This window comes from Cavia porcellus, unplaced genomic scaffold (genome assembly GCF_034190915.1).
Source record: "Cavia porcellus strain 051 isolate PalLab524CR breed Dunkin Hartley unplaced genomic scaffold, mCavPor4.1 scaffold_40, whole genome shotgun sequence".
Classification (NCBI taxonomy): Eukaryota; Metazoa; Chordata; class Mammalia; order Rodentia; family Caviidae; genus Cavia; species Cavia porcellus.
Window position 1 is genome coordinate 6,817,353 of NW_026947523.1, and position 15,873 is coordinate 6,833,225.

At 59.9% G+C, this 15,873-nt stretch overlaps 2 protein-coding genes across 3 annotated transcripts in view; one reads left to right on the forward strand and one right to left on the reverse strand.

Annotated features, from left to right (window-relative positions):
• The first annotated feature begins 387 nt into the window (after positions 1 to 387).
• On the forward strand, positions 388 to 5,245 carry Shisa8 (shisa family member 8). The gene is made up of 4 exons (XM_063243705.1): positions 388 to 1,282; positions 3,679 to 3,812; positions 4,387 to 4,533; positions 4,704 to 5,245. The coding sequence occupies exons 1-4, from the start codon at positions 747 to 749 to the stop codon at positions 5,093 to 5,095; spliced, it is 1,209 nt and encodes a 402-aa protein (XP_063099775.1). The 5' UTR covers positions 388 to 746; the 3' UTR covers positions 5,096 to 5,245.
• Positions 5,246 to 7,095: 1,850 nt separating this feature from the next.
• Srebf2 (sterol regulatory element binding transcription factor 2) overlaps positions 7,096 to 15,873 on the reverse strand; it is a 52,027-nt gene continuing 43,249 nt past the window's right edge. For both annotated transcript variants that reach the window (XM_063243704.1, XM_003470391.5), the window contains 6 exons: positions 15,234 to 15,343; positions 14,114 to 14,246; positions 12,788 to 12,956; positions 10,961 to 11,146; positions 8,975 to 9,086; positions 7,096 to 8,621 (listed from right to left, as the gene is read on the reverse strand). In XM_063243704.1, coding sequence (XP_063099774.1) covers positions 8,401 to 8,621; positions 8,975 to 9,086; positions 10,961 to 11,146; positions 12,788 to 12,956; positions 14,114 to 14,246; positions 15,234 to 15,343 — 931 coding nt within the window. In that variant the 3' untranslated portion in view covers positions 7,096 to 8,400. The remainder of the gene's footprint in view (positions 8,622 to 8,974; positions 9,087 to 10,960; positions 11,147 to 12,787; positions 12,957 to 14,113; positions 14,247 to 15,233; positions 15,344 to 15,873) is intronic.

A 15,873-nucleotide genomic window follows, 5' to 3' on the forward strand; every position in this document is an offset into this window, starting at 1 on the left:
CCCTGCGCTGTCTCTCGAGGGGTTCCTTCCCAGCGACTGGGTCTGGGGATGGAGCTTTATCCTAGGGAATGGGTCCTCTTCGTGTCAATCAGAACGGGCAGGGAGGACCAAAAGGAGGCGCGAGTGGCGCGGACACTGCCCGGGCTGCGCGCCCGCTGTGTCTGTCTCGGCCGCCGCACCTGTAAAGCCCGCTCGCGCCTGTCGTGGGCCGTGCGTCCCAGTTTAGCAGTCCCGGGCGCGCCCAGCTGCAGGACTGTTTGGGGGCGTCTTGGGAGGGTCCCCGGCGGCGGGGCCCCGGCCCGCGCGCCCCTCCCTCCGCCCCGGCGGCCGCGCTCCTCCCCCGCCCGGCCTCCCGCCCTGCGTCCTCCCGGCGCTGCCTCCCCCGCCCGCCGAGCCCGCGCCGAGCGGGAGCCGGAGCCGAGCGCGGGCAGCGCGGGAAGGCAGCGGTCTCGGCGGCCCGGGACGCACACCCCCGCCGGGCACGGAGAAGCTGGGGACCACGCGCGAGCAGGAGCGGCATCCAGGGCGCGGGTAACCACCCGGGTCCGAGGGGAGCACGGGAAAGGCGCCCACCGCCGCTCACCCCCGCGCGCTGCAGACCGAGACGCCCACCGGTGCGGGGTCGGTGGAGGAGCCCGCGGCCGAAGCGCCCGGGTGGGGATCGGAGGGAGCGCGACCCCTGCGGGCGCGGAGGAGCCGCGGCGCCCGGCCATGCGCGGACCGCTGTAGCCGGCGGCGCGGGCCCGATGGAGCGGGCTGGGGCGCGGGGACCGAGCGGTGGCCGCCGCCCGCCAGGGCTCCGGCTCCGGCTGGCACTCGCGCTCCGCCTGGCGCTGCTGCTGGCGCGGCCGCCGTCGGGCCGCTCGGGAGCCCCCGAGGCGCAGGAGCCAGCGGCGCCCAGCACGGCGACCCCGCCGGGGGGCGACCGCTGCCGCGGCTACTACGACGTGATGGGCCAGTGGGACCCGCCCTTCAACTGCAGCTCGGGCGCCTACAGCTTCTGCTGCGGCACGTGCGGCTACCGCTTCTGCTGCCACGACGGGCCGCGCCGCCTGGACCAGAGCCGCTGCTCCAACTACGACACGCCCGCCTGGGTGCAGACCGGACGCCCGCCGGCCCGCGCCCGCGACGCCGCCCCGCCCCGGGACCCCGCTCGCGAGCGCAGTCACACGGCCGTCTACGCGGTGTGCGGTGTCGCCGCGCTGCTCGTGCTGGTCGGCATCGGGGTGCGCCTGGGCCTGGAGAGGGCGCACAGCCCGCGCGCGAGACGCACGGTGACCAGGTGAGCGCCCAGGTCGTCCACGGCCCGGACCCTGGGCCGCTGCGCATGGACGGCCTTCCCTACTCCACTCCGGGCCCTGGGCCTCTCCGCAGCCTCGCTCTCCTGTTTTTTTCCTGTGTCGCTTCCTCTCCCGACCCCCACTTCTCGGAGTGGACACCTGATACCTCTCTGTCTCCCCTTGACCTTCCGGCCCTCGCTGGGCCACCCTCCCACGGCTCCAACCTCCTCTGCAGAGGTTACAAGGTCAGCGCCAGGACCCAAGGAGGCCGGGACCCAAACCCCACTGGCCAGGCAGAGGAGGGGGCTGTCACAGTAATGGGGGTCTGGGGCAGGGAAAAGAGAAGCCTGATTCCCTCTTGATTCTCCCGTTTCCCCCGCCCTTTCCCCCTCCATCCCTCTCCCTCTCCCTCTCCGCTAGCTGTGACTCAGGCCTGACCTTCCTTCCCCGGGATTTCAGAAGCCCCCCTCGACCTGCTCAGTAGCTGAAGGTGAAGCTATTAAGGTGAAGGTCCCTCCGCTCGAAAGGGGGCTGAGGTGTGTGTGGACCAACCAGGTGCTGGCTCAATCCTTTTTCTTTCTTTTTCCCTGGTACCAGGGATTGAATCCAGGGCCTTTGCACTCAGCTACATTCTCAGCCCTTTTAAATTTTTTAGACAGGGTCTCAGAGTCTCTAAGTTGCCCAGGGTGGGGTCCAACTTGCAGTTTTTCTGCCTCAGCCTCCCAGAGCACTGAGATTACAGGTGCACACCATCTCACCTGCTATACTGGGGCTAAATCCTAAGCTTCATGCAAAGGAGGGTGCACAGGACCCAGGCTTCCTTCCTCAGCCAAATAGGATCTCGAGGTCCTGTCTCCTGGCCTTGGGACTTACACCCAGCTCACACCCACACGCCTCATCTCTACTCCCATGCCCTGCCTGTGCCGCCTTATCCACCCAGCTTGCAGTCCCCAGGACATTTGGCAGCTGACACTCCACGCAACAGGCAGGCATCTGGAAGTGACAAGAGTGCTGGACCAGGTAGGGGTGTTTGGCATCCTGGGCCCAGGACCCGGGCTGAGGGCATCCTTGCCCCCGGACTCCTTAGCCACCCTCTCTGGACACTGTAAGGCAGGGCCAGGGCTGTGGATCTGGCTGTGGGATGTGGGGACATGCAGTCTTTGGCAGGGGCCTGGGCACAGAAGGGCAGGAGCTGGCTGTCCTGTATTTGGAGTTCCTTGTGCTGGGCAAGGCTCACTGGGGAGGGCAGGTGGTGTGTTTGTACAGCTGAGGGTCACCACAGTGTAGGGTGTAGGGTGGCTGGGGGAGCCCGGCTGACCTGTTGCTCTGAAGCCTCTTCATCTATAGATTTGGTTCTTACTCAGGCCAGCCCCTTCCTGGGTGGCATATGTGCTGAGCCTTTCCTCTTCTAAGGACACCTGGAATAAGACGGGCTCATGGGTGGGAGTGTTCTGAAGCCTTGCCCAAGGCTCAGCCTAATTCATGCCAGGGCTGATGGCTGGGGCAGGCTTCTGAGGGTGTGCAGAGCCCCCAGAAAGCCCGTGCAAAGGCCCAGGGGTGTGATAGTTATTCGTGGTCCGAGCTTGCCCAGAGAAGAGACAACAGGGTGAGCCATAGGCATCAGACACTGTAGACTCTGTCACCCTCCAGCCAAACCTCAGCCACACCAGGTGTCCCAGTGAATCAGCCACAGTCCCAGCCCCAGGAGGAGGGTCAGGTCGAGTGGGAGAAAATCATGGGTTTTGGGTGCTGTAGGCAGCTGGGCTGAAGGCTGAGTTTGGCTGTCTGCAGAGAAGGCTCCATCAGACACTGTCACAGCTGGGTGGGGGCTGGGTGTCTTGGGTACCCAGGGAAGCAGCTGCCCAAGGTCACACAGCCTTTGGGTGTTGGGCTGCTAGAGGGACATCTCCCAGGTCCCCTCATCTGTGTCCCAGCCTGTGCTGGCAGCAGGAAGGACAGGGCAGGCAGGTAAAAGGGGCCCCATGGAGGAGACCCACAGGTCACAGATGAATGGAGAGGTTTAAGGAAGGAGATGGAGAGGATACTGCAAACAGGAGCTTGTGTTGGGGCAGGAGGGTCACAGGGAGGCGCTTGGTGATTGAGCTCTGTGGAGGGAAGAGAAGGGAGCCTCAGCTGGAGTTTCTTGACCTGTTTGGGGAGGTAGCCATTTTGGGATCCCAGGGATACTCACAGGTTTCAAAGGCATCTGCTTGGAGAAATTGGACACCAAAGGTCAAGCACAGGAGAAAACAGAGGGAGTGCAGAGAGGCTGAGGAGCTGCCCAGGGCCATCATGCAGTGGGACCCTGGAGGCTGGGGTGGGGTGGCTTTTGACAGCCACCAGAGTGGCTGATGGGAGGAGGTTGAGAGAGCCACCCCTAATCACTCTGTTCCCACAGGACACTGACAGAACTTCTGAAGCAGCCGGGGCCCCAGGAACCTCTGCCCCCACCTCTGGGCCCACCCCTGGGTAGCTGTGTCCAAGTGCAGATGGGCGATGGCCTTCCCCGGGGGTCCCCCCACAACAGCACAGGTGAGGGGCGCTGGGTCCAGAGCAGGGCATGGGACGGGTATGGGAGAGATGGAGAGGAGGTCGCTTGCTTGGGTGGAGGTGCTGAGCTGCTGCTCCTGGGAGGGCTGCCTGCCTCTGTAGGCGTTTCAGTGGGGGCTGGACAAAAGCCAGCCGCCCTTGGAGGGGGTCCCCCACAGAACCTCCAGTTTCAGGGGCTTGGCTTCTCTGAGGAAGGCTCCAGATTCAGGATTTGCTGACCAGGGCTGTGCTTGTGGCTCCAGCCCGGCTGGGGTCCAGAGCTCAGAGCTTTCTCTTCCCTGGCCAAGTGCCCCTCTCAGGTGGGCTCTGTCTCCAGGGTCCTGGCTCAGCCTGCCTCGCTCCTGAGCCGAACTGAGCTGAGCCGTCCAGTGTATCAGGGTCTGAGCCAGGCGCTGTTCCCTGCGCTGGACCTTGGGCTGCAACGCCAGACGGACTTCACCCTGTACTCCCCGAGAGGCGTCCCCCGGGTTCCCACCGAGCTACACTCGGTAGGGTGGTGGTGCAGGCGGTGCGTAAGGGGTGCGTGCGAAGCCTCGCCTAATTTCCCTTCCTGCAGACGTGAAATGCCTCAACAACGCAACCCTGGGCTCCACCACCCCGGGGCCCCCACGTGGTCCCCGGCTGCTGAGCGGCGGCAGCGTGACACTGCAGCCAGACTACGCCAAGTTTGCAACCCTCAAGGCTGCTGCGCTGAAGGCCACAGGTGAGCTTATGGGTTGCGTTGCGCGCGCAGCGCACAATTAGGGGCCCTGATGGAGATCCCGCCGTGTCCAGACTTTCCGGGACCGGCCAATCCGCGCTCGCGGGTCGCCGCGCAGCCAGTCGGCGCCCTACGGCCCTACGCTGACCCCGCCCACACGCCTGTCCCCACAGAGGCCACGCCCCAGGACTTCTACCAGCGTTTCCCTGCAGCCTCTGAGCCGACTCCGCGGCCTCTCCCGGCGCGAGCCCCGCGGCCCCTGGAGGACCTGCCCTCGCTGCTCGACGCCTGCCCCTGGGCTCCACCGGGGTATGCACCTCCCGCCTGCCCCACTCCGCCGGCGCCCTACGCGGCATGGACCGCCCGCCGGCCTGCCCCGCGCGGCCCCTCAGCCACCCAGGCCTCGCCTGCTGCCCGGCGGCCCGGCCGCGCGCCCCGACACCAATTCAGCGTGGAGAAGCTGCCCGAGGCTTTCAGCTCACAGCAGATTCCCGGTCTGTACGGCGGTGCTGGCCGCGGGCCCCGACACCTGAGCACCAACAGCAAGGCTGAGGTCACCGTGTGAGGCATGGCTCCCCCGGACCCTCGATGCTCTCGAGGGCCAGGAGCACGGTCCTGTGCCCAGACTGGACTGTGCCCAGTCAGTTGTTCTGGCCTTGCGGCCACGCCAGTCTCATTCCCGTGTAAATAAACCCTTCCGTGGTTTCTGCCCCAAGAGGCGCCGGTGGCAGCATCGTCATTGACCCGACAGACGGCAGTGCAGGTCGAGGGCACAGCAGGGGAAGGGCAGAGGCTAGCTTCTGAGCCGGCAGGCAGGTGTGCCCGGGCTAGGGCCCAGTGCCAGGCTTAATGCTCACACCAGCAGGAACGCAGGCCTGGGGGGGGTGTCAGCCACTTTCAGGTTTGGCCCAGAGAGCACGGTTGGTTCAGGCCATCTGGGAAAGGGAGTGAGCACCCAGCCTGTCACCCACTCTGCGCTCGAGGACCTGGCCTGGCTAATTGTCAGTAACACGGTCTGGCCCCGGGCAGGGCCCTGCTCTGCAGGCTGCTTGGCCAGATTGGCCCAGGACCACCCTCCTAATGGGTGGTGGCCATGCGGACATCTGGTACTGAGGAGAGGTGCCCCTCCCCACTCCCAGGAGCTGGGATGGATGGGGAGGGGAGACGCTGGGGCCAACCACGAGCACCCTATATCCCTTGGTCTGAGTGCCTGCACCCCACCTGCACAGTGTGGCAGCCCTCCCACTCTGCCAGGGCCCCTGGTGCCTGGCTGTAGCTCTCCCTGAAGTTCCCCCATGCCACAGTGGACGATGACAACTGAGCTGCAAGCCGGGTGGCTCACCCTGATAGCCAGGAGTGTCCACTATTGGCCGCCATGTGCTGTTTCTCACTAACCCTCACAAAAGCCCCCTGGGGGTGTCTTCAAAATAACACAGCTCCCCTAGGGTTACTCAGCTAGCTCCCAGGTCTACTGGGACTCAAATGGAAAGGGCTGTGTAGGGGGAGAAGGAAGGTGAGACATTGTTGATGGGGTGGGGAGCTGGTTCTAGGGTATGGAGGCCCCCAAATCACCAAGGCTTGGTATCACCTGCTGGGTCTGTCTCCCTTGGCCCTTAAAGTTGCAGAAGTAAGTGGGCCTTCGTGACCTGGAGAGATCATACTGTCGCTCGCATGGTGGGGGTCCTAAGTCCTGCCCATGAGAGGAGCTGAGGAACGGGGTGTGCCCAGACTCAGGAGTTGAGTTCCTGGGTGTGCAGGTCACGCACCACGACGACACAGGCCCTGCCTGGGCCCCACTGCGCTTCCTTAGGCTCAAGGGCCCTGGATCTCCAGATGACTCAGGCCAGGTGGAGGCCCTGGGTGGTGGTCACTGCAGGTGACTTTGTGGCCCTCCCCTCAATGAGACCTGTGCAGTGGGTCCCTCCTGGCTGCTCTGCTCCTTGGGACAACACAGCCTGCCACAGTTGCCCCTCAGGAAGGGACTAGCTCTAAGGGAGGTAAACAAGGCCACTAGCCACGTGGTGCAGTCCCAAGCTTGCTCCCACACGGGGTCCCTAAGCGCAGGCTCAACGCACCAGCTGCTCTTTGCCAATGGCCTCAACCAGTGTTACCAGGCACATACTGGTACTTCATGTGTTGTCACCAACCCTGGTCCCTGAGCCTGCAGGACCGTGGGGCTGGCAGCTGCACGTGTACATGTGAAGTGCAGGCCAAGGCCAAGGAGTGACTCAGAGGGTAATGACCTCCAGGGAATGGGACACTAAGGATCAGTCCACCCCACTCCCAAACAACTGCTGCTGCCAGCGGAGCCACCAAGGAACTGGAACCTGGACACAGTGACCTCTGATCCCAGCAGCACTGCCAGCTCTTAATGCCAGGCCTTTACCTGTCCTTGGGAGTGTGCACCAGGCACGGGAGCAGGAGGCTGGTCACAGTGGCAGGCAAGGACGGTACTGCAGACTGAAGGTGCCAGGTACCCTGGGTCCCTGTCCCGCCAGCCAAGTCATGCAGCCCCTGGCTTAGGCACCACGGCAGCCACATGACAAATCTCCACACACCTGGAGCTGGGTGGTACCAATTGTGTTTATTGAGTAACCGATGTCCAAGACATGGTAATGACTGGACATCAAGGAAGCCATAGGCATATCCCCCTTTTCAGTGAAACCCCCCCCTCCCTAAAAAAAAAAAACAAAACAGGAGAAAAGGCACAGTATATACATGTGACACAAGGGCTGGGCTGCCCTGTTGGGCAGGGTACATAAATTACAGTGTTGGGGGAGGGGCAAGAGATCAAGAATGGGTGGGGCCCATGCAGACCACAGGAGCCCTGCTGAGTGTACCCCTTCAGCTGTGCTGTACCCCTGCAGAGGCCTGAGGGCTGCAGCCCTCAGGGAAGTCACCAGGGAGGCACTGAGCCAAGGGATCCAGAAGAAAGGGATTAGTTACTCTAGGACCCCATCAAAGTGAGGGCCCTGGTTCCTGGTCCCCAGCCAGAAGAGGCATGTCACTGGGGAGGGACTGGGGGTGGTCCCTGCTACCACAGCTCATTTTCAGGACAAGAATTAGGAATAGAATGTATTGTGGAGGTAAGAGTCAGGGTGGGGGTAGGAGGGAACCAAGAGAAGACCTTTGAGCCCCAGGCCCGACAGGTGGTTTCACCCTTCCCGGCCCCTGGGCCTACCCCGAGCTGGCCTGAGGTCCCAGGAGGCAGGGGAGTGGGAAGAACAGAACAATTAAATAAGATACCGTTTATTTTTTTAAAAAAATTAAAAAAATAATGCAAACATTATTTTACCCATCCCAAGGCCTGCCCCTGCTTCCCGTGCCGGCTACCCCACGGAATGATACGAGAACAATGCTTAGGCACAGGCAGGGAGCGGGCCCTGGATGAGACACAAAGATGCCACAGCAACTTCACCTGCATTGCGGCAGCCCCGAGCACATTGATATAAAAACATTCATATAAAAAGGGGGAGGGCGTGCTGGGTACTGTCCCAAGGGCGCGGTGCTCTCAGGTGCCCAGAGCCCTGGCCCCCAGAGAGAAAGCCTGTAAAAAATGAGGAAGCGGAGAGGGAGCTATGCAGGGTCTCCGAGGGCTGGAGCAGCAGGGGGCAGGACCCGCTCCATGGCTGCCCGAGGTCTTCCCTCGGCACACACTAGGGTGCAAACCAAGGTGCCTAATACTACGGCTTTGGGGGACTCTGTCTGGGTGCTCTGGCCTGAGGCGGTCCAAGAGCCCAGCAGCTAACAGCTCAGAAGAGGAGGCCACTCTGCTGCTCTCAGAGGGAAGAGGAGAACAGACTCGGGGAGCAGGGAGACAGTCTGAGAGACACTAGGACAGAGGCAGGAGGAGTGTGCCACACCTGGTGGTCAAGAAGCGGCAATGGCAGTGCCACCACCCAGCTTGACAATCATCTGCTGGCAGTCGTTGCACGAGCGCCGGTCGCCCACCTTCTCCAGCGTGCGGGCGGCCTCGGCCAGCAGCACGGCCCGCTGGCCCGGGGAGGATAGGAAGGAGAGGGGAAGGTGACGACACGCCAGCAGGATGGCAGTGGCCCGCTCTCGCTGACCAGGCCAGGCATCCACCTCTCCTGTGGGAAAAAGGAGACACATGTAGGCACTGGCCCTGCAGCTTCAGGCGAGGCTGTCACTTAACCCTCACAGGCTGCCTGTGCTGCTCCCTGGTCGCCCGTGAGGGTGAGGATCAGAGCGTGGTGGGGTGGAGAGGGGACCCATAGGTCTCTGCCCTGTTCCTGCCCGTACCAGGCTGGATGTCCGATAACCGAGCTAACACCCAGCCCTGTGGCCACCAAACCGAGCCTGGGGCTCCTTTCACACCCGAATGTTCTGGGCTGCAGCACCCTCTCCGAAGACAGTGGCCTCACTGGCAGAGCTGGCCAAGTAGCTGTCCCCAACCTGGCCAGAAGGGAGCAGCCGGACCCACCATGCTTGGTGCTCTCGGTGGTGCGGCGGCGCAGGCTGTGCTCCAGCAGCTGGTGCGTGCGAGTGGGACTGGCTCCTGCCATCAAGCGCACGGTGGCTTCATGCAGGAACACCTGGCAAGGTACAGGGAACACTATCAAGTCCCAGTTCTGGCCACTGTTGGCTCCAGTGTCCCGCTCCCTGGGCCACCTCACCTACCACCTGATGGTGGTCCTCTCCCACTAGGCCACCCTGCCCTGCATACCCCTTGAAAGCAACCTGTCTTGTCCAGAGCCCAGCTAGAGACCTGGATGGGCAGCAGGAAAGGGGAGGAAGCCAGGTCCCTGGCAGGGGCCAGGCCAAAAGGCAGATGGGGCTGCTTTCCTGGAGTCTCCTGGGACTGGAAGACAGCAGCTCGGGTGAAACCTCCAGTCCCTAGGGGCTGCTTCCAGCCTGACACAAGGATAGGGAAGAGACGGACAGCAGGTAAGAGGGCTGGAACCACACACAGCGCCTTGTTTCCTTCTGTGTCTTCAGAAAGTAACAGAGCGCAGAGGTTCTGAGGCAAACAGGAATTAGCAGCTATCCAGCCTCTCAAAACTGGAAACACAAGCTGAGCGCGGTGCCACACACCTGTAACCTAGCACTCTGGGAGGCTGAGGCAGGACTAGGGATTCACTGAGACCCTGTCTCAAGATAAGAAACAGAGACTGGGCTGGGGACGCAGCTCAGTGCAAAGGTCCTGGGTGCAATTTCTAGCACTGCAAGCAAACAGCCTTGTCCTCCTGTCTGGCCCTCAGTGCTGCTGGGAGGTAATGGGGAGCCCATCAGAGGGGAGAGGCAGGATGCACAAGGTATTCTTAGAGGGTCTCTGATGCTAGCCACCCCGTGTGCAGTGCCAGTCTTGGCTGCTAACATGGCTGGGCTGACCCGTGAGGTGTCCCCATACCTCAGGGCCCAGGGTATGGGTCTGTGGCAACAGCCACATTCTGAGACCTCCTTTTTGTCCATTCCCAGTACAATCTATGCCCCTCCCTGACAGGTATCTTACTCAAACCTGCAGAAAATATCCAGGTAAAATACCTTGATCCTAACACAAAGAGATGCTAAATGAGGCCAGGAATATGCTAGATCTGATTACTAGACATTATATATTTACATCTGGAAAGAAAAAATAAAAACTATATTTAAAAGATGTTTACTGTAGGCCAGGTGCAAGGGACACACACTTGTAGTCCCTGCTACTTGGGAGGCTGAGGCAGGAGGGTTGCTTAAGGCCAGGAATTCAATGGCACCCTGGGTAATATATGCAAACAACAAGCTGGGTAGGTAGTAACACGCCTCTAATTTTAGTACCCGAGAGGCTGAGGCAGGTGGATTGACAAGAGCTGAAGATCAGCCTGAACTGCAGAGTAAAATCCTGTCTCAAGAGAATTTTACTGAATGACCCAACTGAAAAAAAAAAAAAAAAAAAAAAAAAAAAAAATCCAAAAACAACCAACCAAACAAATGTCTTCTAGTACATTACTCTAATCAGCAATAAAAATAAAGAGGGAAGCGATGAGTCCAAGCTCAGTTATACAACTGTCCTCAGGAGACGCAGCTCAGCGCAGCCAGACCGAGGAGACACCATGTGGAGAGCGCGGCAGCACTGAAGCCCCCAGCGGCTCAGACACAGGGTTGCAGTGGATTCTTCAGTGTGGTCAAAGGGAGTGCTTCTAAGAGTCTGTCACCCTGACAAGCAGTTAGGAAGCCAGAGCAGCTCCCTGGTGACCAGGGGCACCCTCCCACCCAGCGTGGGAGGTACAGGTGGGACGGCTGTGGCCTGGGCAGGGGGCAGAGCCAGCTGCTATCTGCTGTGCCAGAGCCGGGCACGCTGTAGGTGCCCTGTCATGTGTGCTGAACAAAGGAACATGTGGCACCTAGTCAAGGCTGGGCCACAGCAGGTGACCTCAGAGAGCCACCAATACCGTCACAAGTGTCTGTCCTGCCAGCCCGCTGGCCTCACCTTGCGGTACGCTGAGCGGAAGCTGTGTGCCAGCCTGCGCAGGCTGCCCAGGTCCCGCTGGAAGCCAGCCAGCTCGGTGCCCGACGCATGGTAGGTCTCGCCCAGGGTTTGGCTGGCATTTGCTTGCTTTTGCCAGAGTGTTGTCCGCAGTGACAGGAGCAGGTCACAGGTCAGCAGCTGGACCACCTGTAGGGGCGAGAGGGCAGAGACAGGTGACTGGCCAGTGGCTAAGGCAGGGCCCTGGGAAAAGCACGGAGCCCAGAGCCTGGGGGAAGGAAGGGCTGCTCCACCTTCTGCAGGTAAGAAGTGAGGCTCTGAAAAGGCTGCAGCTTACAGGGGGCTAGGGCACAGGCTGGGCACAGTCTGGGCGCAGGGGCAGGACTACAACCCAAGGGTTCTGCTTCACCCTCACAGGAGCCCATGGCTGGCCCAACAGCTGAGGCACCCAGAGGCACTCTTGGGAAGTGGCAGCAGTCTGGAGGTGGTGATGGCGGGAGCACCAGGAGGAGGAATGGGTGTCCATGAAGGGAGAGCTGCATGGCGGTTTTATGCTCAGGTGTCTCACTGACCTGGATTCAATCCTGGTTTCTACTTCCTAGCTACAGGACCCTGGCATGGGACTTAGCCTCTGAACCTCAGTTTCCACATCTGAAAAATGGGAATAGCAGCACAGGGTTGATGCGAATATTCTGAGTTCACAGTGCACAGGGGCATGGGGTAGACTACAGAGTCCACATTCCACCGAGACTGGTACCACATGAAGCAGCGAAGAGACAGTGTGTCCTTGTGATGGGCTACAGACTTGTTGGGTTCTTCATACCTCTCCCAGCCCTGGCCTCATTTCCCTAGGGTGACCTGGGAGGTCACTGTGCCACCCAGACCCTACCCTATGCTCCCTGGCCACACTGCTCCCAGCTGCAGACAGCCTGGAAGGGACACGCAGGACGCTTCTTGGCATTTAAAGGTGTGAACCTGGGCCTGGGGGTGGCAGGCAGGGTTAGGATGTGGTCTTGGGCCACTGGGCTGGAGGGCCCATTCTCCGGCCTCAGAGCAGCTCAGGTGCTCCCTGGGGGAGCCTCAAAGGTGATCTCAGTCCTCAGTGAGGACTAAATGGTTCTCTAATGGGGATCACAGGAAGCCCACAGTGGCCCCCATCCTGCCCTTTACCTTCCTTTACATTATCCCCATAGGAGTGATATGCTGCCTTGGTTTCACCGTGTCCACACCCACTGATACCTGGAGCTCCAAGTGCCAGCCCGGTCCTGCAGGCCCAAACCCCAAAAAGCTGCTGAGCCTGACCCCCCAGGATGTTCCTTGTCACTCTGCTATCCGCTGCTGCGCTCCCACTGTCCCTGTCTCCCAGGATAACCATGCCAGGAGCAGTACCCAGTGACGGGCCATGGGCTGGCCTCTGGAGAGCCGGGCAGGCCTCTGTGATGCACTGTGGAAACATTGCACGGTACTGCCAGAACATGCAATGCAACTACAATGCACCACAGCTGCCCGCCAGGTGTGCACAGGCTGTGCAAGGTGTGCGCCAGGGCAGGGCCACCTGGCAGCTGGCAGCACAGCGCAGGGAGGCAGTGGGCTGTGAGCAACTGGGCAGCCCTGGCCAGCTGAGGCTCCCCTAGCGCTTGAACAAACCGGGCCAGCAAGAGCTGGGAATCAGACGATGAGGACAGGCACTCATGAGAATGTGTTTTTGGCCCCCAGGGAGCGAAGAGGGTGTCCACCTCAGCGAATGGGCCACATTTTGAGCGCAGGTGAGGGTGTTCTCACAGAGAAGAGGCTAGCACCTCCAGAGGGGCTGCTGAGCCCACTACTCACGTGGTTGAGGGCAGGGTCAGAGGTGGCCTCGCTGACATTGAGGCTGCTCCACAGGTGGCCGCTGGCCCTCTCACAATGACAGAAGGAATTCTGCTGCCCATCTGCTTTTCCAGAGAGCGAGGCGTGCAGAGCTTTGCAGACATGAAAGACAGCTTTTACCAGGGGGCTCCTGTGACGGTGACAGGTGTGGAGAGGCAGGGCACAGCGTTACCGCAGCAACAGGTGAGGCACCAAAGAGATGACCATAATCCTTCACACCTCCATGACACATGGATCTGTCACTGCAGCACTGCCATCACAGTTCCCAGTTCAGCTCATCCCTTATCTTTCATTTCATGCTAGGACCACAAACCCAGGCTCAAATTTAATCTGTGCTCAGTTTCCTTACCTATAGGTGACTATAATACCAACTGCTACTTCCTATGGTGACATAGGTACTGGCCTAATTATTGTGTCCGTCCTCAGAAGAGTGGTGTACTGTCTCTAGAGAAGCTTGGGGGGCTGCTATGATGGGGATTGGGTTGGTTCCCACAGTATCACTGTCCGGAAACGTGAAGGGAGCTGGAGAAACTGAATCCAGGGGGCTGGGATGCCCGTAGGCCTGGGTCCGGCCCTGCAGCTTAGGAGTGAAGAGACTCCAGTTGCCCTAAGGAAGCCACGGGTGGCACGCTGTGGCACGTAAACACAGGGCTGGTGGCTTAACATGGGACTACTCAAACAGAAGTGGGGCATTAGATCCACTGTAGAAATCCAGCACGCTAACCCGCTCTCCCCCCACTTCCTCGACTCCCTTTCTCGATGCTGGGTGGCAGCCTTGGCACTCAGGACAGGCCCCCCTGGGGCCTTTCTGCCTCACAGCACCTTACAGTTTGTCTCAGGAGCACTCAGATCTAATCACGAAGAGCCAGGCACCCATCACTATGGGTCACATGCCCCCAAGATGCAGACGCTGGTCTCAAAAAGGAATGTCAGAAGTGCTTTGCTCAGGCCTTGTGCCACAGGCCTTGTACTGTACAGAAAGGCTGCCAGGGCCAGCGGGGTGAGGGGTGGCTGAAAGGAACCAGGACAGAATGTGGGAGACACAAGGCGGCAGCTGCCAAGCTCCACTCGTCCCAGCAGCCTATGGCACGCGCAGGCTGTGGGGAGGAGGGCCCAGCAGCAGTGCTGACCACTTTGACAACTGCCGAGCTGCACACACTCACACACCTCTCCTTGGTGCCCTCTTCCCTCCCAGCTATGGCAGAGCTCATACCTGCACCCCAACAGACCTGCTCCCTCTCACTAACCCACACAAGGCCCCTAGAGAGGAACAGGAGGTTTACGCACTCAGTCACTTCCAGAGCCTTGGGGACACGCTCCACATCAGTGAAACAGGAGTGCACAGCTGCATCGTCTCCCTGGAGCCAGCTGATGGCCAATGTGACTGCGGATGTCCACCAGCGGCAGATGATGTCTGGACCTAGAGGGAAGGGCAGCAAACGCTCCAGCACCCAAGGGAACCTGCTCTGTGGAGCCCAGGGCTTTGCAGCCACTGCTCCGCAATGCATGGCAGTGGGCAGGGGGCTCTGGCTTTTGGAAAAGGTCTGGCAATATCTCATTTCCATAGACCCCATTGTGGTAATCTATTACACTAAAATTGGATTGAGTACACAAGCTTAACAAAACATTCACTGTATGGGTTACACACAGCCTGAACTTCCAATAGCCACAAGGACTGGTGCCTCCAAAGTGTCCACAGCAACAGACTCATTTCAGAGTAGTTTCAATTCTTTCCTCTGAGTCTTGGTTTTCTCAATTGCAAAATTCTGGTACCAGTGATCTCACAAAGCCAGTGGGGATGGTCATCCGAGAGCAAAGGCTGGAAAGCACGCATTCTTCCGCTTCTCAAGACAGGCCGTGAGGCCATGCTGCTGCTCGGGGATCCTCCCCTCTCCAGGGAGACAGGGCAGAGGGCAATCTGGTACCCCCATCCTCCCCTCAGTAGCCCAGAAAGTCAAGAAAGGGTCACTGAGGTGCAATCCCTTGGCAATTAGGGAAAGCAGCAGTGGTGGTGCAGCAGGCTATGCTGTGACACCTGTGGTGGTGAGGAGCAGACAGAGAATTCAAAGACGAAACTTCAGGGCGAGACCAGCCTATGTGTGCTTGGAAGGTGAGTCTCTACCAGCCCATTCTGGGCATCCAGGAAGAGCCCTGACCTGACTCGCCAGGTGGGCTGTGTGGACACTCACGCACCCTGGCCATCCCACATGGGTCATCATCTCCTGAGCCTAGAACGCCACCAGGAGCATTAACTGGGTTGGGGCAACCTGTGGGCCACAGATTGGGGCAAACTTGGGGCCAGTGAAGACGTTTGAGCATATGCTCCTAACTATTCCTAGGTCTAGATGAGACAGGAGGCCAGGCAGGACTCCACCGATACCTCCACCCCAGATCTAGAGATGCTCACCAAGGGCTGACTTGAGCACAGAGCTACTGGAGAATGGTGGGGCTGCAAACCCCACAGAGTCCACAAAAGAGTGAAGCAATTTCAGGTATTCCAAAGCACTGGAGAATTCACTAGAAAGAGAAGAAAGAGTCTTACGTACAAGACATAGACAAAACCACCGAAGGCCCCGCTGTTCAGCTCTCCAGCCCTGACACCCACGCTCATTCTCCCCGCCATGCCAGGCGCACTGAGCTTACCCTTCGTATGCTACACGGCAGCCTTTCTCCTTCTCCCCTCCCTAACCAACACTGATATCTCCTTCTTTCAAGGCCCCATTCCAATGTCATGTGCTTCTAGAAGTTTCCTAACTCCCACCTAGAACTGCCCTCTAAAGACAGGACCCACACAAGGGTGATTCTGACAACTCTCTGCCTCCCAGGTCTTATTCTGTAAAGCAGAGGCCTATGCCCACCATCTACGTAAGACTTAAACTGCCTGGCACGCTTCCCCAGGGGCTGGGTCCCCTAGATATCTAGGTTAGAGGCATCCACCTTTTGCTGAGCTCTCCATGTCTCACTCCTATCCCCGCTTGATAGGCCACCCAGAAAAGCAAAGCAAACCAGTCAAATTCCTGACTCGCTCCAACAAGGGGGTCCATTTG

Coding starts and splice junctions, on each gene's coding strand:
- Shisa8 (XM_063243705.1), top strand. CDS start 747: ATGGAGCGGGCTGGGGCGCGGGGACCGAGCGGTGGCCGCCGCCCGCCA. Junction 1,283..3,678: donor GCGAGACGCACGGTGACCAG/GTGAGCGCCCAG, acceptor CTGTTCCCACAG/GACACTGACAGAACTTCTGA. Junction 3,813..4,386: donor GTCCCCCCACAACAGCACAG/GTGAGGGGCGCT, acceptor CCCTTCCTGCAG/ACGTGAAATGCCTCAACAAC.